General features: G+C 35.0%; 1 protein-coding gene across 8 annotated transcripts; it reads right to left on the bottom strand.

Annotated features, from left to right (window-relative positions):
• Positions 1–5,909: 5,909 nt before the first annotated feature.
• LOC133818515 (chloroplastic group IIA intron splicing facilitator CRS1, chloroplastic) lies at positions 5,910–25,445 on the bottom strand. 8 transcript variants are annotated; one of them, XM_062251422.1, is made up of 12 exons: positions 24,508–25,445; positions 23,333–23,855; positions 22,402–22,532; positions 21,441–21,791; positions 20,737–20,893; positions 19,406–19,698; positions 19,263–19,322; positions 18,916–19,035; positions 18,193–18,364; positions 7,210–10,050; positions 6,913–7,079; positions 5,910–6,373 (listed from the first exon to the last, which is right to left on the bottom strand). In XM_062251422.1, exons 1-8 carry the CDS (start codon positions 25,348–25,350, stop codon positions 19,003–19,005), a joined length of 2,391 nt encoding a protein of 796 aa, XP_062107406.1. In that variant the 5' UTR covers positions 25,351–25,445; the 3' UTR covers positions 5,910–6,373; positions 6,913–7,079; positions 7,210–10,050; positions 18,193–18,364; positions 18,916–19,002. The 8 variants fall into 8 exon arrangements, with proteins under 8 accessions (XP_062107406.1, XP_062107408.1, XP_062107407.1 ...); XM_062251424.1 differs by lacking the exon at positions 7,210–10,050; XM_062251423.1 differs by lacking the exon at positions 7,210–10,050 and having other exon boundaries at positions 6,913–7,076.
• Between the last annotated feature and the right edge of the window lie 1,365 nt (positions 25,446–26,810).

The following is a 26,810-nucleotide window of genomic DNA, read 5'->3' as shown; positions in this document are numbered from 1 at the left end:
GCCAAGTGTCCCAGCAATGACACGAGTTCAATCCCCACTAGTTTGAACAATCTTAGCCAGTCCAAAATCAACAATCCTAGGCTTCCAATTCTGGTTCAACAGAATGTTACTGCTCTTAACATCTATATGAATAACTGGCCTTTGACAGCCATGGTGGAGATACTCAAAGGAATACTGGACAACTCAAGGAAGCATTACCCTATTATGAAAAAATTATGGAGAAGTTGTCATTCAAGGTAACAGGGTTTATGCAAAGTTGGGTTCAAAGTTCCATAATTAAATCAACATCCACCTTAAACAACTTCATGAAGTGTATAATAAATTTAGAACAAAGCTAGTAGTACATGTAGATTCAAAGCAGCATATTCTACATTTTATTGAAGAGACTGTGTTGGTTTACATTGGTCTTTTTCAAAAAAAACTATGCAACATATTCTACATTTTCTTGAAGAGTAAAAGATTTCAAAACAGAGAGAAAATTTTAAAACTTCAACAATGAATGCTGAGTATAACTTAACCATATAAAGGCATTACGACCTAAAAAATGTCAACTACACTTCCAAAGTAATACCGAGTATATTAATCTCATATCTAGCCTTCTCTCTATATGCAAACCACTCAAACCAAATATAAATCCTCATCTTGCATTGATCTACACCATTAAACAAGTTAAACCAAACACTAGCTCAGTCACGAATAAATAGAAATGAAAACTCCAATTGAAAAATTAGCATTATAGTGAAAAAGAAAGATGCTAGCAAAGACCATGAACCAACCACAAAGAAATACTTTGAAAACATATTATACAGATTTTCATAATCATATGCAGACATGAGAATCGAATAGTAAGACTAAAGGGTACAACCATCGAGGGTTTGAGAGAGACTGATTTTCTGAGAAAAGTATTGAATATAGTACATGTTCGAATCGGAGTTCCTTGACGACAACAGCCAAAACCTCAGAGTTGAGGCCCAAATCACATAGAGCAATGAGCAAAGAGAGAGTATGACGATCAAGCCATGTGTCAAGTATATTGGACAAGAGAGAAAATGGAGGAAAATCACAAACCCTAATCCCAACCAAATCAGAAGAAGAAGAAATCATATGAGGGAGAGACATGAAAGAGATGGTGTACCTGAAGAAAACTTGGAGAGATCTATGAGAAGCCATGAAGCTTGAGAAAGCTCTCTTAGCACGAGCTTGAGAGAGCAAAAATAAAAATTGGTTTAAAAAAAATTAAAAGTATAAAAATGGTGTTTTCAAAATTTGGTAAAGTTTAATTAAAATTAAAAATAATATTAACTTACTGAACATGTTTTTCTGTTTTGTTATCAAAATTTTTATTATTTAATAAGAAAACTATTTAAAAAAAAATTACCGAACAAGGCTAATACATGTTTTTTTTTTTTTTTTTGCATGAACATACGATGCAAAACCCTTTAGTGAGGCTAGCTATTTATAGTGCACCGAATTCCAGTCAACATTACTAAGAATTTATAGTCAAAGATCAAAGATTGATTAGTAATGAGAAAGAAAAAAGAGAAACGAGAATAGAGAATTTTACCAAAAATAGACACCATTGTAACAGCCAAATGAACTGTTTGCTAAAAAGCTGTCAAGGTCCATGCATGGCATGTCCAGATTATTCATCCAAGATATTCATGAATGGTTTTGTACGTCCATATCAATTAGAATAAAACTCAAATTGATTCTTGACATCCCCACAAAAAAAAAAAATTATTCTTGACATTACAAAAATCAATTGGAGCCTTTATATGACTATGATCATGACATCTTTTCTAAAAGGGTTAATAGCTTTTATGCCCCCTGAATTTTGGACCCCTCCGATTTATGCCCCCTAAATTATTTAGTAATTCAAAAATGCCCCCTAAAGAATATCAAACTGATGAAATTAGTCCTCCCGTTACACTCCGTTCAAAAATTGAACGGAACTATGACTTGGCTTAAATTTATGAGGGCGAAAATGTATTTGACCTATTATAGGCAAGTTAGTCTTTTTTTTTTTTGACAAAATTGACGGGATGGTCTTTTCTATTAACTGGTTAGTATAAACTCAATTTGTTTTTATTTTTAAGAAAAAAAACTCAAAAAATCTTATACATACAAAGATAGGAAACGTATTGTCTTCCCTACCTTCTTCAAAACATATATACTTTAAGAGAAATAAAGTGCATTCATGGAGGGTAGTGGTGGTGAAGAAAATAAAGAACTTGGTGTGAAATATCGTGATTACTTCCTCTCTTAATGTTTTTTTTTTTAATTTTATTTATATAGAAAGAAAGTATCACATAATCAGATAATATGTGGCAAAGTAGGATGTAAAGGTAATTAAGATAGTGGTGATGTAAAGGTGATTAAGATAGCATCTATAGACAATCGTGCATATCCATTTACAAAGACATTGATAGAGAGCACATTTGCGAAGCATTTAATAAAACCACATTTTTTATGTAACACTTTTAATTATCAATAAAGAAATATAAATTATTTTTGTTTATCACCTGCATTGTTTGCTTGTATTTATTACACTATTTTATGCTTAATACAAACATATTTAAAATCTCGAACATATAAATAAGTTACACTTATAGTTGCTAGGTCATAGTGGATTATAAATGTAATTATATGCTTAAAAGAATTAGCCCTAATATTAAAACAGTGCACAAGATTTTCATTGTTTGTTTAATCTACGAGATCATCTTATACACTAGGTGTGATTTCTTGTCCATGATATTAGCTGAGTAAATAAGATCAAATGTATTTTGTTACATTAGACTAAGACCGACATTGATTATTGAAAGATAAATAAGTATCGTTATTATTGAATCTAATCAGAGTCACAATGTTGATTATAGGTCAAGTCGATCTGTAATTTGAGTGATGATATTTCTATTAATTATATTATATGAATCTCTTGATTTGTTCGTTAAAAGTTTACCCTACGACATAGTCTATACTTACATCTTAGAGGTTCATTAGTGTAAAATCTATCATATATATGAAATCTATAACTTCTATATGAAAAGTGAAAAGATGACTTCCTTAATAGATTGGTCCAAATGGTTACCCTAGCTTCAGCTTCCAAGAGCAAGAAGTGGACAGAAATGCAGCATAAGGCCAAAGCCAAAGCAAGGCCGAAACAGCTGAAAAGCCTGCTACAGCAAAGTCAGCCGCTAAGAAGGTAAAAGGAGCATGTTTCCATTGCAAGGGGACTAGGCATTGGAAGCGAAATTGCCTAGCTCTCAAGGCGAATGGAACCCAAGGTAATAGTTTATTTATCTTTGATGCATGTGTTTTAGAAAACAACCCTTGTGTACGTATTATTGATTAAGGATCCACTAATCATGTGTGTACTTCTTTATAGCTACTTAGTAACTGGAGGTCGTAGAGGATGGCAAGCTGAGATTAAGAGTTGGAAATGGAGCGTTTGTGGACGTCAAGGCAAAAGGACAAGCTCGAATAAATTTTGGGAATAAATATTTACTTTTAGATGATGTTTATTTTATTCCAAACTTTAGTAGGAATTTAATTTATGTTTCTTTATTATATCATCAACATTTTGCAGTAACTTTCACAAGTTTTCATATATCAATTTCATTAAATGGGTGTGAATTGTATGTTGGATGTATGGAGAATGGGCTTTATATTTTGTAAACAAAACCCTACGCGCTTAATAATGATTTGTTTAAGATAGCTAATCCTAGGACCGCTAAACGATAAAAGGTGACGTATCTTTGACATCTTCGCATTGGTCATATTAGCTATGATAGTATTCAAAGACTAACAAGAGTTGGGCATTTGAATGAACTCACTATGGGTGACCTACCTGTCTGTGAATCTTGTCTCGAAGGCAAAATGACAAAACATCTATTCTCTGCAAAAGGATAAAGGGTCAAAGAACCACTTCATTCAGATGTCTGTGGGCCGTTGAATGTTCAAGAGAGAGATGGTTATGAGTACTTCGTCACTTTCATTGATGATTACTCAAGATACTCATGTCTTTACCTAATGCAAAGGAAATCATAAACTTTTGACAAGTTTAAGGAGTTCGTTGCAATGACTAAAATCCAATTAGGTAAGACGTTAAAGATTTTTCGATTTGATAGGGGTGGAGAATATTTAGATAATCAGTTCCAAGATCATTTAATTAAACTTTGAGTATTGTCTCAACTTACTGCCTCAGGAACTCCACTACAAAATGATGTTGCTGAGCGTCAAAATTGCATGTTGATGGAAATGGTTCAATCTATGATAAGCTATTCAACTCTAACGACTTCTTTCCGAGGACATGCAATCCAAACTGCATGTGACGTTATAAATATTGTGTCATCTAAAGCTGTCTATAAGACACCATTAAATGAAGAAATGTCTTTTTACCCATATCAGTTTGGGATTAGATTATATATAAATAAAATTGAAAAAAACAATAAGAGAGAAAGTACTCACCATATTTCACAGCAAGTTCTTCATTTTCATCACCACCACCACCCTCCATGAATGCACTTTATTTCTCTTGAAGTATATATGTTTTGAAGGAAGGGAAGACAATACGTTACCATTCTTTTTATGTATAGGATTTTTAGAGTTTTTTTTTCCTTAAAATAAAAATAAAATTAGTTTATACCAACCAGTTAATAGATTAAAAGACTATCTCGCCAATTTCGTCAACAAAAAAAAAAAGAAAAAAAAAAGACTAAGAGACCATCCCGCCAATTTCGTAAAAAAAAAAAAACTAACCCGCCAATAAAAAGTCAAATATAATTTTGCCCTCAAATACTTTAGGGGCATTTTTGCATTACTAAAATATTTATGGGCATAAATCAGAGTGGTCCAAAATTCAGGGGCAAAAACGGTATTAACCCTTTCTAAAATAGCCACTGTTGCAATATTAACTACCCAATACTGAAATCAGCCAATTCATTCTCCAAGATCAGTCCAAAAAACTGCCGTATTGATTCAAAATATCTCCTAGACAGATCCACGCTTAAAATAAAGAAATTATTTGATCAATTAAGTATTTAATTTGAGTTTCAAAATAATTATTTGATACTCATTAAATTGTTTGGCTTTGACCATATTTCTTTGATTAGTTCAATAATTAATGACAAAATCATTCAAATAAACCAAATAACACAAAATTACAAGACACCGTGGATCTTTCAACTTGAATGAAAATTCTCAAAACCATTTTCATTTCTCAAGTGAGTTTCTAATTGAGAACTTTTTTTTTCGACTTTTAACTTCATTAATTGCTATAATTAGTCTTTTTCATCTGATAATTCTTCATAAAATCAACTAAACAATTATTCTGTCATGTATACTGGCAGTCAATCCATCCATAGCAAGGCTTTGTCCGGTGATACTGGAATAATTGTTTTGAAAATCACAGCTCCATATCACTGCTAATAATGGGTGATAAAGTCTTCCAGCATATAAGACTACAATAAGGAATGGGGCATTGAAGAAGTTCATGCCATATTTAGGTATGATGCAAACGGAAGTCATTTTGTGGATGAAGAACTTCTAGAGAAGGTTAATCGGCTCATCATTACTTCCCTCGATGAACATAGTACGCGCCAGGGAAACCCAAACCATCAACAACGAAATAAATTCGAACTAAAGTAAACAATAGCATGTGTTATGCCAGGGAACTTTCCATTGTGTCTAATAGCTGGAGTTTGAATAGAAATAAACAGTGGTTTTGCTGAAATAGCTGGCCATACTCTGAGCCCCCCCCCCCCCTACCATGCAATGTGATATCTGAACTTTCTAATCTGATTAACTGCTATTGAAATCTATGGTTAAGTTCAGAATCATAATTTGTAAATTCTCTGACCATCATTATCATGCTTCCTCTCCTTTTGATAAATAGAAAATTACCTTCCAAGTTTTACTAATTCTATATAATATTATCGTTGATAAAATTTCAATACAACAAGATTCACGTACAAACTCAAAGGATTGTGGCTTGGATAAGTTTTATGTACAACTTTCCTTTAACTACATGATAAGGACTTTCCTTAGTCGTTAGTAGGAAATTTCACCTCAGGAGGTTCAACCGTCTGATAACAGATAAGCCACGTCTACAATCCCCTCAACCAAAGAGTAGTGACTATCACCTCCGTGCATCTCAGCCTGTGATATAAGCTTGAGAGCTCTATCCAGTGAAAAACAAGCAAATGCTTTGGCCTGAACAGGAATTCTACATCACTAGTCAGTTGGTAGAGTGAGAGGAATACATAAGCATTACCACCACACCATGGCAAATACCAACTCGTTTCAGCAACCCATGGTTTCACACTACCTCTGAGGCATCTGTAGCTGTTTTCAAAATTTCTTGATCACTGGAAATCTGAGAATATGACATATTTGTGGCAGTGAGTTACTAGAAACACATAAAAAGGAAACTTCAGATGATAGATTACATAAAACAAAAGCAGATTCCAATTTCATCAGATTGAAAGACTAGACATCAGGTAGTAGTAATCCATGTGCGTGATATCCTCACTATGTCCAGTCAAGATTAATTTTCTACAATGTAATGATGCTTCTTTAAGGTAACAAAACATGTGCAAGATTGTTTACAAGAGCAAGATATGCATGTGGGAAGTCATTGTAGCCAGGAATGAGCCTAATCAGCCTAGTCCAAAAATAACTAATTTATTAAAAATTCAAAGAAACTTAGACATCATGATAAATAATTAATTATAGCATTAAATATATATATATATATAGTTTATGTAAAAGATATTCTTACTGTAAATTTAATAGTTAAAAAATTCACTAGAAAATTGATGATTAACTCATTTTGTTGTCCATACTTGGCTAATTAGCCAGCTTTCATTGGTTCATAGGTAAATCAAATGGTAAATCATCAACCACAAAATTCACCTTAGCTGCTTTGATGAGAGTTATGGAAAATCCAGGCGCCCCATGACATCAATGCATAAGAACATCTCTCCTATCTTCTTCACTACCTTCTCAACAGAATTCATCCTAGACTCCAATCTAGTATTTGACATGAGAGCAAATACTCTGATACCAATTGATAGAACCTGCTGGGATAGTAACCAAGGAGAACGAGATAAATAATGGAATTGATAGACTTTATCGAATGCATAATAGAAAGGATAGAGCAAACCAAGTATTCAACAGATTTGGACACTCATAATGAGCAAGAGCTCATACCATTCTAGAATAGTCCAAAGGCCCCCAGTAGCCTCACCCTACTCTCCTCAAATATCTTTGCTAGAGAATATTCTAACTATCTATCCAATTTTCTGTTAGACTAAAACAATCGTTGGAAACAATTACTCAGCTTTATTCCACAAATCAAAAAAAATACACCCACACCCAAGGCATTCGAGAGGCCTGGAACTCTCCCCAAGAGCTAAGCTCTATCAAATTACAATCTGAATCTCTCTACCCCCCTGATCTAAGTAATATATATAGCGTTCCCCTTAGTCCTTGCTGGAAAAATCTTTTATTCCTATTGGCTATACAGTAAGCCACTAATATACATTATTTAGTAGTTAATTTCTTTTATTTCTCCTAGAATAAGTAAACCTAATTGGTGGGCCCTTATTCCTATCATTTTCCAATGTCACACTCCTAGCCAAAAAATCTCACTTTCCCGCTAACCCCTATTACACATATCTCTGCACAAATCTCATTCTCGTAACATAAGTAAACTTTACAGGAGGTCTATCATTTCTTTCATTCACCATGCATGTAGCAATTTGGAGAGAAGAATCTTGGAATGGGTAGACAACCGAGATTTGCATGTGAGGGAGCATGGGTTGATTCAGCAACTTCATACTTGATGAAAAGGACAAGGCAGCAACCCAAGGAAAAATATACGAAACAAGAAAAGACAATAAAGTGACCAAACAAACACAGCATAGAGGCCGGAAAAAGGGCAGTGTGTGCCAACAAGAACAACCCACCAACAAAGGCAAGGGGAGTAAACAAGGTTGTAAAAGATAAACTTGCATAAATAATGGACTAATCCAGACTGGTTAAATTTTCAGATAAGCATCCATGACATGATGCTTATAGGAATCTTTAACAAGGATGCTACAAGGACAGCGGGAAAATCTCAAAACTTACAAACAGAGGGAATCAAGAATTAGAAAGATTAATATTTTCCTTGATTAACTGAGATGTAAGTTACATGATTATTTTAGTAAACAGAAAATGAAGAAGAAAGAAATACTATTTTCATTTTGTCTGAAAAAGATGATACAGAGCACTATATATAGTGCTAATCAGCATGAACAAGCTTATTTCAGGTAAAGGAAAACCAACTAACTCTAAACAGAAATAACAGACTACAACTCAGCTAAGCAAACTAAAACAAAACAATGTCTAAGTCTGAAACTCCCCTCAAGATGGATTATAAATGCTTTGTAATCCCATCTTGTCTTTGAGAACTTTGAACTGTTTTGGAAACAAAGCTTTAGTTAGCACATCAGCAATTTGTTCCTGAGATGATACATGTGAGGTTTTGATTATGCCAGATTGTATCTTTTCTCTCACAAGATGGCAATCTATTTCTATATGCTTGGTTCTCTCATGAAAAACAGGATTGGCAGCTATGTGTAATTCAGGTTGGTTGTCACAATATAATTCTACCGGTTCTTCATGAACTTGTTTTAATTCCTTCAATACAGAAATTAACCAAACAACCTCACAAGTGGCATTTGCCATTGCTCTGTACTCGGCTTCAGCTGAAGATCGTGAAATTGTTTGCTGCTTTTTACTTTTCCAGGATATCAATGAGTGTCCAAGAAATACACAAAAACTTGTAGTAGACCATCTAGTGTCTTGACAAGCTGCCCAGTCAATCCGTAGAAGCCTTTAGCTTATCCTCTGAACTTACTGGAAATAAAAGTCCCAAACCATGACACTCTTTAACATACTGAAGCAATCGTTGAGCTACTTGCATATGAGGAATCCGAGGTGTAGCAAGGAATTGGCTCAATTTGTTTATAGAGTAAGACAAATCGGGTCTGGTCATTGTCAAATACTGCAACTTCCCAATTATCTTTCTATACAGCTGAGGGTTATCAAGAAACTCACCAGATTCTTGACTTAATTTCAAGTTCGGTTCCATGGGAGTATTAATAGGTTTGCAGCCCAAATAACCAAAATCCTCCAATATCTGTAATGCATATGGCCTATGAGATAAAAAAAATCCCTTTTTCAGATCTAGCAACTTCTAAACGAAGAAAATACCGTAAGTTACCAAGATCTTTCAGCTTGAATCCAGCATTTAATCTTGCCTTTAATACCTCCACTTCAGCTAGATTGTTGCTAGCTATGATCACATCATCTACATACACTAAGAGAGCAATAAAGCTTCCATTAGTATGTTTGATGAACAATGAATGATCAGTAGCTGAATGTATAAAACCCTCTTGAATCAAAGCTGTAGAAAATTTCTCAAACCACCGCCAAGAGGCTTGCTTTAAACCATATGGAGATTTTTGTAACTTGCAAACGGAATTAGGTGGCAACTCCCCCTTAGGACTATACCCTTGAGGTAGTCATAAACACTTCTTCATGGAGCTCACCATGCAGAAAAGCATTATTAACATCCAATTGGTGAAGAAACCAACCTTTAATGGCAGCAAGGGAGAGAATAAGCTTGACAGTAACAAGCTTAGCAACGGGAGCGAAAGTATCATTATAATCAATACCTTCTTGTTGAGTGTACCCCTTGGCAACCAATCTGGCTTTATAACGTTCTATAAAACCATCCGCATGGTGTTTTATCATGTAGACCCACTTGCAACCAATAACATGTTTATTAGGAGGAAGACTAACAATTGTCCAAGTCTGATTCCTCTCAAGAGCAGCAAGCTCCTCACCCATAGTCAATTCCCATTCAGGTATCCCAATTGCTTGATGAAAATATTCAGGTTCACTGTGACTAGAGATAGCAAGAATAGTTGCTTTAAAAGTTGGAGATAATCTAGAATAATCAAGAACCTGGGAGATAGGATGTTTAGTGACATGAGAAAGATCCTGTGATAAAGAAGTAGAAGCATCAGTAGACAGAAAACAATGATATTCATTTAAGTATGATGGTTTGCGAATAGTGCGAGAAGATCTAGAAGAAGAAGGAAGCGGCTGAACTGAAACAGAAGTATCACAGGAAGGAGAAACAAAATTAGGATCTGAAATAACAGGAGAAGTATTAGTAATCTCAGATAAAGAAGTCGAAAAAGGCAACATAGAATGAGAAAGAAAAATGAGCAGAATCATAAGGTAAATGTGCACCGGAAACAAAGGGAAAAATATGTTCATGGAATTGAACATCTCTAGAAACAAACACACGTTAAGTGTCTAAGTCAATCAACTTATAGCCTTTCTAAAGAATAAAATGAGAGAAGATTTGAAACTATTTTTCTTGTGTATTTTATCAATGCTAGGTATGCCCTTTTATAGGGACTGTACAGAATAATCACAATAAATGTCAAAGAATAAAAATCCTATAAATAAGGAAACTTATATACAATAAAAGACTACAGCTATCACATCTAAAAACTATAACTAATATTGCATATCTTTGTGATTTTATTTCCTGGCTGTCAACACTTCCCCTCAAGCTTGACTGTAAATGTTAATAAATCCAAGCTTGTTTGTAAGGAAATTAAATACTCGTTCAGATAGTCCCTTAGTTAGTATATCCGCCAGTTGTTGATCAGTGTGCACATGCTTAACGTTGATTATCCCTCCATCAATTTTTTCTTTGATGAAGTGTCGATCCACTTCTACATGCTTGGTTCTATCATGATGTACAGGATTATGTGCTATACTAATGGTGGACTTGTTGTCGCAGAATAATTGGATAGGAGCTTCATATTCTATCTTTAATTCTCCAAGCAGTCGTTTTAGCCATATAACTTCACATACCCCGTGAGCCATAGCCCTAAATTCTGCTTCTGCACTGCTTCTTGCAACAACAGTTTGTTTTTTACTTCTCCAAGTAACTAGATTACCCCATAGTAGGGTACAATAACCAGATGTAGATTTCTTGTCATCAATTGATTCAACCCAGTCAGCATCTGTAAAGACTTCAACTTTTCTTTCATTTGCCTTCTTGAAGAATAGTCCCTTTCTTGGTGCTTGTTTCAGATATCTCAAGATTCTATACACAGCATTGAGATGGTCATGACACGGATCGTGCATATACTAACTTACTAGACTCACAACGAAGGCAATGTCTGGTCTAGATAAATAAGCTTCCCTACTAGCTGCTGGTATCTTCCTTTGTCAACTGGATCTCCTTCAAACATTTTAGTTTTGTCTCCAAGTTCAATTGGAGTTATCCTAGGCTTGCAACCGAGCATCCCGGTTTCTTTTAGCAGATCAAGAGTATATTTTCGTTGAGATACAGAAATGCCTTTTTTGCTTCTCGCAATTTCCATACCTAGAAAATATTTTAATGCCCCGAGATCTTTGACTTCGAACTCCTTTGCCATCATCTCTTTAATTAGACTTATCTCCTCAGTATTACTTCCAATGACAATTATATCATCGACATATACTATCAGGATAGTAATTTTCCCATTTTCTGATTGCTTAATGAACAATGTATGATCGGTTTGACCTTGTGTGTACCCAAGACTTTTGACTACTTTCGAGAACCGATCGAACCAAGCTCGAGGAGATTGTTTTAGGCCATATAGTGGCTTGTTAAGCTTGCAGAAAATCTTTGCATTAGGAGTTTCTTCAAAGCCTGGTGGTTGGCTCATGTAAACTTCCTCTACAAGCATTTTTTACATCTAGCTGATGTAATTCCCATTCTAGATTTACTGCAAGTGAGAGTAGGACCCTGATAGTATTAAGCTTGGCAACCAGAGCAAAGGTCTCAGTGTAGTCAATCCCATAGGTCTGTGTGAATCCCTTTCCTACCAATCGTGTTTTGTACCATTCAATAAAGCCATTAGCATTATACTTGACTGTGAACACCCATTTGCACCCCACAACACTTTTATCAGGAGGTAATTCCACTAATCTCCAAGTATCATTCTGTTTGAGCGCTTTCATTTCTTCTAGGATAGCTGATTTCCACTCAGGAATTTTAAGAGCTTCCTCAATATTCCTAGGAATAAAAACATCTGACAAACTAGAAGTAAAAGCTTTAAATGAAGATGACAATTTTGACTAAGAGATGAATTTGGAGATGGGATGTTGAGTGCAAGACCTAATTCCTTTTCTCAAGGCTATAGGAATATCTAGATCAGTGTTTGAGTGATTATTACCTGACTCGTTTGTAGGAAGAGGATCTACCACCGGGTTGGCTTCTTGACTGTGTTGAGGATTCATGATTTGGTTATTTTTTTGTCGTCTAAAATAAACACGCAACTCTTGTTGTTGGTTTGGAGGATGTGTATCTGTTTCTATTAACTCAAAAGATGAGGCAAGACCTTTTAAATTTGAATCTGTTGGAGGGTGAGTCAATTTTGGAAGAGAGTGAATCGATTCTAGAAGTGAGAAGTTTATGGGATGTGATGGAATTATGGATTGACTCAGAGGTAGCTCTAATCCCCATGACCACTGAGCTTCGTTCTCTTGATAAGTATTGGTCTCCCCTGAAGCGAGGTGGGAGAAAAGTATGGAGTGTTTTCAAAAAAACTAATATCTTTGGAGACGAAGATTTTTTTGGTAAGAGGGCAGTAGCACCGATAGCCTTTTTGAGTAGAAGAGTAACCAATGAAGACAGTTTTAATGGCCCTAGGGTCAAGTTAGGTGCGATCTTTAGGATGAATATGGACAAAGGCGGAACACCCAAAGGTTTTGATAGGAAGAGTGTTTGAAGATAGATGAGGATATGAAGTGTGAAGAGAATATGGTGTCCGAAAACCAATTGGACAACTAGAGAGACGATTGATGAGATAAGCAGTGGTAAGGATGGCATCTCCCCAAAGGTACTTAGGAATGTGCATAGTAAAATGTAGAGCTCGGGCAACTTCTAAGAGATGACGATTCTTATGTTCAGCAATGCCATTATGTTGAGGGGTATCGACACATGAACTTTGAACCACCATAAGTACAAACAGGTTGTGGGCGAAACTCTCGAACCAAATCCCAAAGACATTTGAAGCGAGTAAAATACGTCTGAACAGTGTTGCTGCCTTGAGTAAGAACCTGCATGGAGCGTTTCACCTCAAAAACACAAGGGCCATTGTTTTGGTGAAAACAATCATGAAGCTCAGACCAAATAGCAGAGGCATCATCAAGGTACATAATGCTATCTGCAGTCACAAATATTAGGGAAAAATTTTGATATATTATTTCTATTGAATGGACATATATTTATACAAGTATATGATAGGTGTGAACCAAATCACAAATATACAAAAGATAAATTAGCAAATTAATAAGTTTCCTAGAATAAGAATAGCTGTCAAATCTTTGAATATTTGACAGCCTTACAAGAATCATTCTACGTTAGGAATGTTCCTAAAATCAGTCTGATTTTCCCACCCTCAAGCTCAAGCTGGTTTAAAAATATCCTCCATAGTCAGCTTGCTATTCAAAAAATCAAACTGTTTTTTAAACAATCCTTTTGTGAATACATCAGCTACTTGTTGTTCAGTAGGAATATAAGTCATACATGCTGAACCATCCTCTATTTTCTCCTTAATAAAATGCTTGTCCACTTCCACATGTTTTGTACGATCATGCAAAACTGAATTGTGTGAAATTGAGATAGCAGCCTTATTATCACAATACAACTTCAAAGGAGATGACTGTGATACCTTCAATCTTCAAGTAGCCTTCTTATCCACAAGATCTCACAAATACCTTGAGCAACAGCTCTAAATTCTGCTTCAGCACTACTTCTAGCAACCACACTCTGCTTTTTACATCTCCATGTAACTAAGTTACCTCCAACAAAGGAACAATAGCCTGAGGTAGACCTTCTATCCACTACACTACCAGCCCAATCCGCATCTGTATAAGTCTCAATTTGTAAATGGCCCCGTGGTTTGAACATGAGTCCTTTCCCAAGTGTTCTCTTTAAGTATCTCAAAATTCTGTAAACGGCTTTGAAGTGTTTCGGTCCAAGTGAGTGCATGAACTGACTCACCATACTCACTACGAATGCTATATTTGGACGCATGTGAGATAGATAAATCAATCTTCCAACCAGCCTTTGATAGCACTCTGTCCTTTACATTCTCTACTTGAGCGAGTTGCAATTTTTCGTGTGGTTCAACCGGTGTTTCAGCAGGCTTACACCCCAACAAACCAGTCTCATTCAGAAGATCAAGGACATATTTACGCTGATTTACAAAGACACCCTCTTTGGACCTAGCAAACTCCATTCCAAGAAAGTATTTTAATGCACCTAAGTCCTTGATTTCAAATTCTTAAGCCAACTTCTTCTTTAAAGCTTCTAGTTCACAATGATCCCTGTTAGCACAATATCATCTACGTAAACAATTAAGATAGCAACTTTACCTTCCTTTGAATGTTTATAAAACATAATATGATCAGCTTGACTTTGAGTGTATCCATTGTGTTTTATCACCTTTCCAAAACGCTCTAACCATGCTCTTGGAGACTGTCTAAGTCCATACAAGGACTTCTTCAGTTTGCACACTTTTCCCCCTTCAAAACTCTTCTCAAAGCTAGGAGGACGACCCATAAATACCTCTTCTTCCAAATCTCCATTAGGAAATGCATTTTTTACATCTAATTGATGTAACAGCCAATTAGAGTTCACTGCAAGGGAAAGAAGCACTCAGATAGAGTTTATTTTTGCTATAGGAGCAAACGTTTCTTGATAATCTATCCCATAGGTTTGAGTGAAGCCTTTTGCAACAAGCCTAGCTTTATATCTCTCAATACTCCCATCAGCTTTGGTTTTTACTGTAAAAACCCACTTGCAACTTTTTTCTTCTCAGGTAGCTCAACCATCTCCCAAGTATCATTCTATTTTAAGGCATTCATTTCTTCAAACACTGCTAATTTCCAAGCTGATTCCTCTAGTGTTTCCTGTATGTTTCTAGCCACAACAAGGTCTGAAATATTTGTGGTAAATGCTCTATGAGTTTCAGACAGTTGGTTATATGAAATATATTTGGCAATAGGGTATTTAGTACAGCTCGGGTCACTTTTCTAATGGCAATAGGAAGGTGCAGATCTGAGTTAATGTTTCTTGGTGCTATTTCTATAGAAGGCTCAGATTCAGGATTAGTAACACTTGGAGGCAAAGGATGAATAGAATGAGAATTGTTACCTGGAGTATTCGGATGACCATCACTCAGGGCTTCAGATTGATCAAGTTCTGAGATGAGTTGCTAGTCTTTACTTATTTCAATGATATTCTTTCTAGTATAAACCACAGGCTCAAGATTTTGACGATTTTTAATCAATCGTAGTATTTCTTTATCTGACAGACTAATTTTAGATTTAGTTTCAATAGTTTGAACATCTTTAAGAAAAGGAGAAGCATCCAATATAATATTCGGTAAAAGAACAAGTTCCCAAAAATTTTATTCTTCTAAATTCTCCCTTGAATTAAATTTTTTTGAAAATATGGAGTAGTTTCTAGGAAAGAAACATCCATTGAAATATAAAAAAAATTTGTAAGAGGATTGAAACACTTATATTTTTTTTATTAGGGGATAGCCAAGAAAAACACATTTTTCAGCTCTTGGTTCAAATTTAGACCTAGACCTTTTAGGAATGTGTACATAAGCAATACAATCAAAAATTTTAAGGGTAATTCAGAATAAATCCGAGAACTAGGAAAACTTTTTTTGAAACAAGATAAAGGAGTTGTGTATTGTAAAACACGAGTAGGAATCCTGTTAATCAAATAAGAAGCAGTAAGTACAGCATCTCCCCACAAGTATTTAGGCATATTCATGTAAAGCATCATAGCCCTAGCAACTTCTAACAAATGTTTATTTTTGCGTTCAGCTAAGCCATTTTGTTCAGGGGTGTCAAGACATGAAGATTGATGTAAAATGCCTTTTCCACTTAAAAAACTGCCCAGAATTTTATTAAAATATTCTGTACCATTATCAGATCTTAAAATGTTGATTTTAATTTGAAATTGGGTTTCAATCATAGAATAAAAATCGGTAAAAGTTTTTGCAACTTCAGATTTTTCTTTCATTAGGTAAACCCAACAAATACGAGTATGGTCGTCTATAAATGTAACAAACTATTTTTTACCAGAAATTGTGGTGACCTTAGAAGGTCCCCAAACATCACTATGAAAAAGGTAAAATGGTTAAGAAGGACAATAAGATTTTTGTATATAAGATTTACGTTGACTCTTGGCCAGTAAACACAATAAAAGGATAATGGATTTAATTTCTTAAATAAACCAGGAAACAAGCGTTTTAAACAAGAGAAAATAGGATGGCCCAATCTATAGTGCCAAATCATTATTTGATCATAAACAGTAAAAGAACTGATACTACTAAGTCCTTAAGCAATTTTATTATTAGATAGAATATCCTCAAAACAGTAGAGACCATTACTCATCCTAGCACTGCCAATCGTCTTCCCCGAGCTCCGGTCCTGAAAAATACAATGAGTTTCATAGAAAATAACACAACAATTAGAATCTCTGGATAATTTACTAACAGACAGGAGATTACTATGAAGTTGGGGAACATGGAGAACAGATTTAAGATCTATTCCCTCAGATTAATTAAACATTTCCTTGCAATTGATGATAAACTACCATTAGCTATCCTAACTTTACTAGTACCTGAACAAGGTTTATAGGATTTAAATATATGTGAGGAATCGGTCATATGGTCAGAGGCTCTGGAATCAATTATCCACGGAGTAGATGTTGAAATAAAAGAATGGAGAGCATGTTTTTCATTACCTGTATGTGCCACAAAAGCAACAGAAATACCAGAGGGTTGCAGAGTGGATTTCAGTAATGTTTGAAGATGCTCCATTTGCTCTTTAGTAAAGGGGCTGGTTTCAGCTTCATTTGTTGTAGGTGCTCCACGTCCACGCCCAGATTTGCTCTTCCAGTTTGCTGGTTTTCCATGAATCTGCCAGCAAGTCTCACGAGTATGGCGAGGTTTGTTACAAAAGTCGCACCACACCTGTGGTTTCTCATCAGATTTGTTCCAGGCAGGTTTAGAGCTTCCTCCCATATTGGAAGCCAAGGCTAATCCCTTAACAATAGTTCCAGCAGCCTTCTTTCCCAACATAACGTTCCTTCGACTTTCTTCCCTTCTCACCTCAGCGAACACCTCACTAATAGGAGGCAGCGGTGATCTACCAATAATTCTCCCCCTTACCTCATCAAACTCGACAAGATCCTGCCATATTCTTTTAAGAGAAGTGAAATATGTAGTAATAGTATCCTCACCTTGCTTTATGTCACCGAGTTTGAGATTCAACTCAAAAATCTGAGATTGATTCTCTAAGTCAGAATACATCTAATTTACATTGTCCTAGAGTTCCTTAGCAGTTGGATAACACATGTAGTTGGAGTTGATGTCTTCTTCCATAGAGTTAACAAGCCAAGTCATCACCATAGAGTTCTCTGCATCCCAGGCAGTGTATGTCAGATCGTCCTCCTTGGGAGTCTTCTTCTCTCCCGTTAGGTAGCCCATCTTCCCACGTCCTTGCATGTACATCCAGATTGACTGAGACCATCTCAAAAAATAATCACCATTAAGTCGAATGGTGGTGATCTAAACTGGGTGAGATTCAGGGGTAATTTTAGAGGATTCAACAGTATTAGAAATGGCTAGAGTGGATTCTTGGGTAACATCTGACATGGTGGCTGAAGAAAATGAAGAAGGCAGAGAAAGAAAGGGTAGGTTTGCTCTGATACCAAGTCACAAATATTAGGGGAAAAATTTGATATATTATTTCTATTCAGTGAACATATATTTATACAAGTATATGATAGGTGTGAACCAAATCACAAATATACAGAAAATAAATTAGCAAATTCATAAGTTTCCTAGAATACGAATAGTTGTCAAATCTTTGAATATTTGACAACCTTACAAGAATCATTCTAAGTTAGGAATGTTCCTAAAAACAGTCTGATTTTCCCACAGATATCACTTGAAACAGCATGTATCCAAGAAATAACCATACTATTGCATCTACTCCAAGCATCATAGTCATCATCATCAGGTTCGGGTTGAGGAATCTTACCATTGATAAACTTCAACTTGTTTCAGGCAAGAAGAGCAACAGTCATAGAACACTTCCAAGAACTATAGTTTTCACCTCCATTAAGAATCTTGGGAACCAAATTCGCACCAGGATGATCACTGTGAGTAAGGAAGTATGGATTCCGAGCATCATCAGAAGAAGACCAAGTGGGCTGATCAAGAGCAAAGAGTCGATTTGTATTAGTCGAAGTGGTGGCAGTATCAGTCGAACCATTCAGAGGAGTAGCACCTTTGCGAGATCGAGCCATGGATTTCGAGAGAAATCAAGGGAAGAAAAGAAAAAAAAAGAGACCCAAGGAGAATTCCTAATCTGATACCATTTTAGTAAACAGAAAATGAAGAAAGAAATACTCTATTTTCATTTTGTCTGAAAAAGATGATACAGAGCACTATATATAGTGCTAATCAGCATGAACAAGCTTATTACAGGTAAAGGAAAACTAACTAACTCAAAACAGAAATAACAGACTACAACTCAGCTAAACAAACTAAAACAAAACAATATCTAAGTCTGAAAAATTACACAGGCTTTATAACTATGCAATAGCTAAATATGTCTGAATTCATGTGCACAGTGCATGTAATTAGAAATAGCCACATGCATAGGATGGGAATGTATGTAGTAGTGAAACATTTGTTACGCGTGGAAATAATGTAGTAAAGAAAAATTTGAACAAAATGTTTCAAGAACGTGAAGCCTTACTTAGTTGGTGACTGACAGAGGAAATTTCAGTCTGATTGCATCCAAATCATAAAATAAGCAGAATATCAAAGAGGAATCATGTTCTGTTCATTCAGCTTTCAGGATATCGTACAGAGTTTCCTGTATAATTCATAAACTAAAGAGTGAATCTACAGCCTTCGTAATTTCACCAGTAAAAGCACATAAGATATCCATATGATATATTAAATTTCAACTGTCAGTGTATCTGTTTGAGGTGGTTAAAAAAACAAAAAAAACTTCAGGAATGCATTAGATGTGAGCATGCGACAATAAAAATATGCACAAACAAGCTTCCAGCATATTTTCAGTGACAAGTTAAACAATACCAGTTTCAGTTTCAAATCTGAGATTGCCCGTTTTCTTTGGTATGCAAAAAACTTGAGTGACTGAAACAGGAAGAGAAACAAAGTCAGTACAGAATTCCTATCTGAGTCAAAAATATGGTCAACTGGTAAGAAACTGATCTTACTCCGATTCTCTGCATCTCGAGAGATCTACGGAGTGCTTTTCTTTTTGTCAGAAGATTCCCAGATATCAGTTTTAAAGGGCGTTGATAATTTTTTCCACGGTAAATAATAACAGCAAAGCCTTCTTTAAGCTTCTCCACTGAAATCAGAATCCCACCACTTTCTACTTCAAGAAACTTTGCTGTGTACATGACCTGATGAAACAATCTCTGCATCGTAATTACTTTAGCAACTTCCCTGTGTTTCCAATGCTGATGCAGACCTTCCATTACACCATCAAAGATCCCACGCCTACCTGAAGGGAATTACAAGCAAGAATTGATGAGCCGGAAAAAGAAATCAAACTCGCTGGGCACAGAAGCGGAAGCACCAACAATAACTATGTTTCTCTCAACAAAAATGCTACTTGATGAATTTTTTTTGGAGGGGGTCGACAGAGGGTTGGGTAAGATTATAGTGTGTGGCCAGGCTTGAACCTAGTACAGAATGCAAACACATGGCTCTGAGAAAAATTAACTACCTAGTAAGATAACTTGTTTAAAATGGATGCCACACTTATTCATTTCTCATATAGTGTCAGCAAGAAATCTATATAAAAATGTAGAACATGGAATGCAAGTAAACAATTCATCTCAAAGAGAAACTTGATGACACCATGAAAACAAACCCCATCATATTTATTGTTCTCTGCAATTAAGATCACAGCAAACGAATGGGAGTAATAATAAAACTAAATGGCTGATCAATAAATGTATTGTTTCTTATTAAAAAAAGATATCAAAAGGTCGTTCATCCAAAACTATGACGTTACAATCTGTATATTGAAAATAAATGACTTGCTTTTTTGAAGCCAAGAAAAATATAATTGAACCCAACACCCTTTACCTTGAAACTCCAAACATTTTAATTGAGCATCATCCAGAGTAGTATAAAAATTCAGTAAATTCAGATGGATTAGCTCAAATAACAAGAACATTTTTTAACAAAGAAAACATCAAGATCAATTATGAACAACAACATCTGCCTTGATAATTCAGGGAATTCTTCCCAAACAATTCAGAAAATTATGAAATCAACTATAGTGTTATATAGATACACAGTATGAAAGAAAAAATAGTTTCAGACAGTAATTTAAAACCGCCACCAAGACAGTATTTATAATATATATGACCCAAAAACACATTACTGACACTGAAAGTAAATATCATCTCTTTATGACAATGGACTAATCAGTAATTTGAAATTCATTTACTTAATCAAGGTACAGAAATTGAGGAGGATAAAGTACTTATGATTCAATCTATGGAAATCAGTAATTTAAGTTTTTCCTTACCAAGCACAAGTACACTGTGCATCTTCATTCCTATCATCCGAAAACATTCCCTCTCTTCATCAGTCAGCATTTCCTGGTCAGCATCCTTCTCAGAAGGTTTCCATGCAGCATTCAACTTCAATAGGTCCTTTGTTGACTTCTCTATCTTGCTGTTAAGCTGCAAAATGTGTTCAGTATTAACAAACCAATTCAATCCAAAACAATTGATTTTCCATTTTGATGTGTTAGGTTTTATCTGGACTAAAAACAATTGAATAAAGCTGATTCAGAGTGGTAGGATGACAAAGGAAATAAAACCAAACTCTAGTTGAGATTTTTTATCTGAGACATTATAATACATAGTTTTGACAAATCATGAATGATGTAGTTGAATCAAATTCATCTGAATGTCTATTCAAACAAAACCCCAAATCCAACCACTTAAAATGAGTACAAGAAGAGGCAAAAAGAAAAGATTGAATCCATAAATCCGCAACTGAACCAGTCCAAACTGATCATACCTGAATTGAATCAGTTTTGATTCAAACTTCTATTTCATTCAATAGTCGATTTTAAATTCCTATTTGGACAGAATTTACTGTTCACACAAAAAGTAAACCAACCCAAACAACAAACAGCTATAGATGCAATTCTGATAAGAAAACATGTCATTTGTTAAACAATTGAAGCAAAAATGTAATACACATCCAGAGCATTGAACATACAATAAAAAGCTTGCGTTCTTGCTTTCTAATTTCCCTCCTTATTCTTTCTTTTTCAGCTTGCAATGGAAGTTTGACCATTCTGTTTTCTTCTTCTGAGTCTCCATACTCTAATTGAATATCATGGAACTCTGATAGAGTTCCAGCTGACTGTGTGTTTCCCTGTGGTTCATCAGCTACACAAAATTTCTCAATTACTTCCAGTCGTGCATGTTCTTCATGGAGTTGGCACCTTTCAAGCTCCACTTCTCTTTTCGATATTAAATCTGCAATTTGGCAAGGTAGGAAGTCCTTTCCCCTGTAAATTATTATAATAAATTTATTGCGTAGCAAAAGATCTCCCCCTGTAAGACACTGCATTAATAAAGCATCAACATTAGATTCCACGTATAGAAAGTCATATAATGCATTAAAAACCACAGTATGCATGCACTACATCAATGCATATGCTCACTGATTATCTCAAAAAAATATATATTATAAAATCAGAACAATCATTGTGTTAGGATATACCTAGAGAAGATGTTAATAGATGTGTATCAAATCAATCATGATACAGACCAACAAGAGAAATAATAGTAAAGTTAATTAAACTAATTCAGCATCTTCAAGGTAGGCCCAGGAAAGAAACAAGCAAATAATTAACTTAATCAAATAGGAGAAAAAATGCTCAAGTCACTAATGGAAGGCCAAGATGATGCAGAATTATTATGTCAACCCCAATTAATTAAGATTGAAGCTTAATTCGGTCAGTTGTATTCAAGGCTCAATTGGATTAGTTGTATCCAAAGATGTCTGTGATTAGGATAACAGATCATTGGAGTGTTTAAACTATAGTAAAAGATTATAATGTCAACCCAATTAGATCAAGATTGAAGCAACTTTTATCTGTTATTGGACAAAATAATTTTTGGATGTCATGTATATGTTTCCTGGCCCTCATGGACATTACTCCTGAACTTGCCTTGAGTTCATTCGCCATCTGCTTATTGTCTGTATTTGGAACTCCCAACTTCACGGCAATCTTTGCTATATGACATTTCTCCCATAATTTTAAGATGGCAGCAGCCAGGCCTTGAAGCTTTCTATTCCTGCCTTTGCAAAATAAAAATGAAAAGTCAATTCAATTATTTTGAGCAAATAGAAATAGCCAATATGTGTCCTTATCATAATATTAAACTTACATGCATGAAGTTCAAATATTGTTAGAATCAAGAGCTGATTCAACCTACTATTTTAATCCTTAAAATATTATTCAAACTGAGGAAGCACACAAGAAACACGCATGCACCAAGAACACTGATCTTTAAAGTGGCACAACCAAGAATGCTTAGTTACACTACGGATCAAACAAACAGGGAATTGTTTTGTAATTATACACTCTCAAACCTTTGGACATGTAATTAGCAGTTCAAGGGATCCCTTTTTGATTACCACTTTGATTACTACATTTTTTTTAAATGGTTTTATTTTCCTTTTCACCCACTATAGTCCTTTCTGTTTGTGTTTTATCATACTATAGATGTTACAACCACAATATTAAAGCATTTTTTTTATAAAACTAACTAATTAGTATAATTACTACACTTAATAAAAAAAATTAAACATCCTTAGCAAGCAAAAAAATATTGAATAAAACTCCATGACTTGTTTTCATACACCTGATCCAAGTTGCAGTTTCTATTTTTTTCTGGAATAAATTTGCTAGTGTACGGTGCTTGTTTTCATAGACTGATAGACTTAACCTAAGTTGTAGTTTCTCTCTTTTTCTGGTTTAAATTACTCGTATAATTATAAATGGTTATAATTAAAGTTTGATAGTTTGTTGATATTTGTATTTTGAGTGGGAACAAAAAATAAAATAAAAATAAAGAGTAAAGTAGGCATGGGAATACCAAGGACGAAATGAGTAGGTAAGGATTTAGCAAGCTTCCTCAAGTATGTCAGTTCATCATCTGTCAGTTTTGATCTAGTTTTTGGTGGACAACGTCTAAATGGAGGCCTAAACCCAGGAACCACTTCGGGAAGTAAGTCTGCATCTACTGGCAAAGGCTTGTGCATCCACCAATCAACAAAGCGAGGCCCTAAGCCATCCAATAATCTATCTGTTTCCCTCTCGTACAATGAACCATTGGGTTGGAATTTGATATCATTTTCGAAAATGAAAGCATGTGCAGACTCCACTTTAACACTTTTAAAGCTCAACTTTCCATTTAAGATATTTTCATTTGAGTTGACCACAGAAGGGCTTCCTTTTCCCATCTTCAGCAGACCATGATCTGTGGATGACGTTTTATGATAACCAGAAAAGCTAGGATACATTTTTGGGATGGTTTCTGAAGTCGAATGACAATTGCTGCCCCTGTAAATAACAAGAGTATCTTTTCTTCTCCATACAACCAATCCTCCTGTCTTCAGCTGTTATAAATAAAAACAGTTACATAAGCAACCAATAATGAAATGAAGAACACATGCAACATAAGCATTATGAATTAGAAACTTTCCCCTTCAAAGGTGATTTCAACCAAGGTAAAAATTGTCTTTCATTTCAAACAAAAGCTGTGCAAAGAAGATTGTTTAATACTGAAACTGCATCATGACAAAAAGTATGAATTTTGAGAGGAAGTGAGTGCCAATTTAGGTAAAATTAATATTTTGATATTAAGGAAGGTCTTAAAACCAACAGAACATACATACACCTACGTTTTAGAAAGAAAAAGCAGCAAAACTATTCAAAATGAAGAAGGCCCAATATTGCTCAAATTCTCCACGGACAGTACAATTTTAATTTCAATTACCAAGAGACAGAGATCACGTCGCAGTTTACCCAATATAAGTATTTTCTAGTGCTTTTGAATAATTCAGAATTAAGATCAAAATGGTCGATTCATGAACACTAGTAGGAATCTATGAGAAAATATTTTTATCTAGTTGCCCATCATAAGGTCAAATTCAGTTAGCTCCTCCAATTATATTTATATCATGATGATTGAACTTAACTAAACAATTATCTAGTACATTTACACAAAATGTAAGAGTAGAAGAGAAAGCAATGATCAAGAAAACCAACCTCAAGAATTTCATGAGCTCTATCCATGTTCCGGCACAAAGGGATATCAAATTTCACCATGGCAAGTTCATTTTTCTTCCATGTAAACTTAATATCATCCACAACAGCTTGAGTCACCCCAGCTTTCTTGACCTTCACCCATTTCCTGATCTTGTAAGCCTCACTCCTCAACCTTTCAAGCAACTCTTTTTCAAGGCTCAACTCCGCAGCAGTCACAATTTTGTCTTTCTTCATTCTCCTAAAGACAAAACTCTCATCCCTCTCCCATGGCACTTTCCCACGCATTTTTGAATCCCCTGCCTCATCAAGTCGTGTCAAATAATCCCCAATCCCCAGTTCCTCGGAACCTCTCTGGGTTTCTTCAATATCAACTTTCTCCCCAAGCTTTTGAATCTTCCTGGATATTTTCTTAATCGCGTTCTTCCCTCTACGACCAACCAACTTATCTGTGAGCTCGCCACGGGACTTTTCAGCCTTGGCCCTCTTTCCGTTTGAGGGTTTTGAGAGGTTGACGACTTCGTGGGGCTCAACAAGGAGAGAACCATGCATCCAAGGAGCTGTGGGCATTTTAATGGAGCTGGCGGCATCAGAGCGCGAAATGGGCTCCAATGGAAGTTGGGAGTCTGAGGTTGAGTTTGAGTTTGGTTGAGTGCTGTTGAGTGAGGTGGAATGTGAAGCATAATTGGTGTGTTTAGAATTGTGGTGAGGTTTTGGGTTGAAGGATGAAGATATGAGTAAGCAAGAATGGGAATATGGGGTGGAGCTGGAGTTATAAGAAAGATAAGGAGAGTTTAGTAGAGAAGACGAAGAAGGAGAAGGATAGAAGAATAGTATGGCAGGCATAGGTATTAAGAGAATGCAAAAATTTTAGTCTCCTCTCACTTATCTCAATTCTCAATTCAACTGCCAACGCTGGCTTTCAAGAATGTTCTTTACCGATATATTTATATTTATTATACATTCTGAAAACTGCCTTAAGATACGCGACTCCAACTTCCAAAACCAGTTTCAATCTCATTCTTATTTTCAATAATTTTACTCGGTTTTATTATGGATTTATATTTTTTTATAGTGTTTTTTTTTATTATCTGTATGGATCATTTGATTTAAAAATTTTATTTTTAGATTTTATATTTTGTAAAATTATTTAAATAAACTCAATTTTAATAAAGATAAAATTGAATATAACATCATATTTTTTAAGCAGATTTTATTTTTATTCTGAAGTGTTAGTCTGGTGAATTATTTGTCATTTCAGTTGAGAAAACTTTGATCAAAATCAGATTTAGGGTTCTATTTGAACTATTTTACAAAATATAGAGTCTAAAAAGTAATTTGTCAAAACATAAAGTCCAAACAAATAATGGAACAAAACACATGGTCCAAAAAAATATAAAGCTTTTTATTAATTTAATTCTCGCTCGAAAATAATTTTCTATCATATTACATTTTTAATTGCAGATGTTTCTAATAATAATATACAAATAATTATTATTAATTAAAAATAAATAAAACAGTAAAGTGCCTTAGGTGACTCTGTTTTTACTTCTTATTTTTTAAAATTTTAATTAAACTTGATTAAATTTTGAAAGCTCAATTATTTTACTTCCAAAAACTTTTTAAACATTTTGTTTTCCTCTTTATTCTTCTTCACGATCAATGGCTCATCTCTCTTTTTTCCTCATTCTCGGTGTGTCTTTCTTCTCCATTCATACATGTTCTTCCTCGACATCTTTTTCTTCTCCATGCTATGTTTTCTTTAGGTATACTATTGATGCAACAAATTCAATCTTTCTATATCAGGTGGTACTTAATATCAAATGTTGATTCTCCGATCTTCTCCGGTGACACAGATGGCTCTGGTGATCGTTGAATCGTCTGGGTGTACCTGCAAGAAAGACACTCCGATACTAAAGTCAGTATCCATTTTCCTCTTTAGCGAAGTGATATGTATAGGACAAGAGTTAGTTGTACAATCTACTTCCTGATTGGTTATTAAAATAACTGAATTTCCCGCCAGAATGTCTGTTTGCCCATTCAATTTGCAGAGGACAGAAGAGAGATCCACCTCTGACCCGTGGTTTCTGACGGCTTCTCATTTGTTTGGACAAAACGCTATGTTTTACTTATTTCAAAAATAACAAGACATTTTGGCCGAATATTTTGAGCCCAGCAATTGCCCCTCGGTCCAAGATTTGAATTTGATACGTTTATCAGACTATTCAAATCTTGGGCCGACTTTTTGTCTTCCAAAATTTTCGCTCAATGTAAGGTTGTTCTTTCAATCAAAGTTCACCACGTGC

This window comes from Humulus lupulus, chromosome 2 (assembly GCF_963169125.1).
Source record: "Humulus lupulus chromosome 2, drHumLupu1.1, whole genome shotgun sequence".
Lineage (NCBI taxonomy): Eukaryota > Viridiplantae > Streptophyta > Magnoliopsida > Rosales > Cannabaceae > Humulus > Humulus lupulus.
Note: the sequence above shows the minus strand (reverse complement) of the source record. Positions and strands in the feature narration are given on the sequence as shown.

What these genes read in the sequence shown, in the direction of transcription:
- LOC133818515 (XM_062251422.1), bottom strand. Translation starts at nt 25,350, where the DNA reads ATGCCTGCCATACTATTCTTCTATCCTTCTCCTTCTTCGTCTTCTCTA. An exon ending in ACCTACTCATTTCGTCCTTG is followed by an intron (nt 22,533 to 23,332) that starts GTATTCCCATGC and finishes TATTTTGCAAAG; the next exon opens with GCAGGAATAGAAAGCTTCAA. An exon ending in AGATGGCGAATGAACTCAAG is followed by an intron (nt 21,792 to 22,401) that starts GCAAGTTCAGGA and finishes TTATTAATGCAG; the next exon opens with TGTCTTACAGGGGGAGATCT.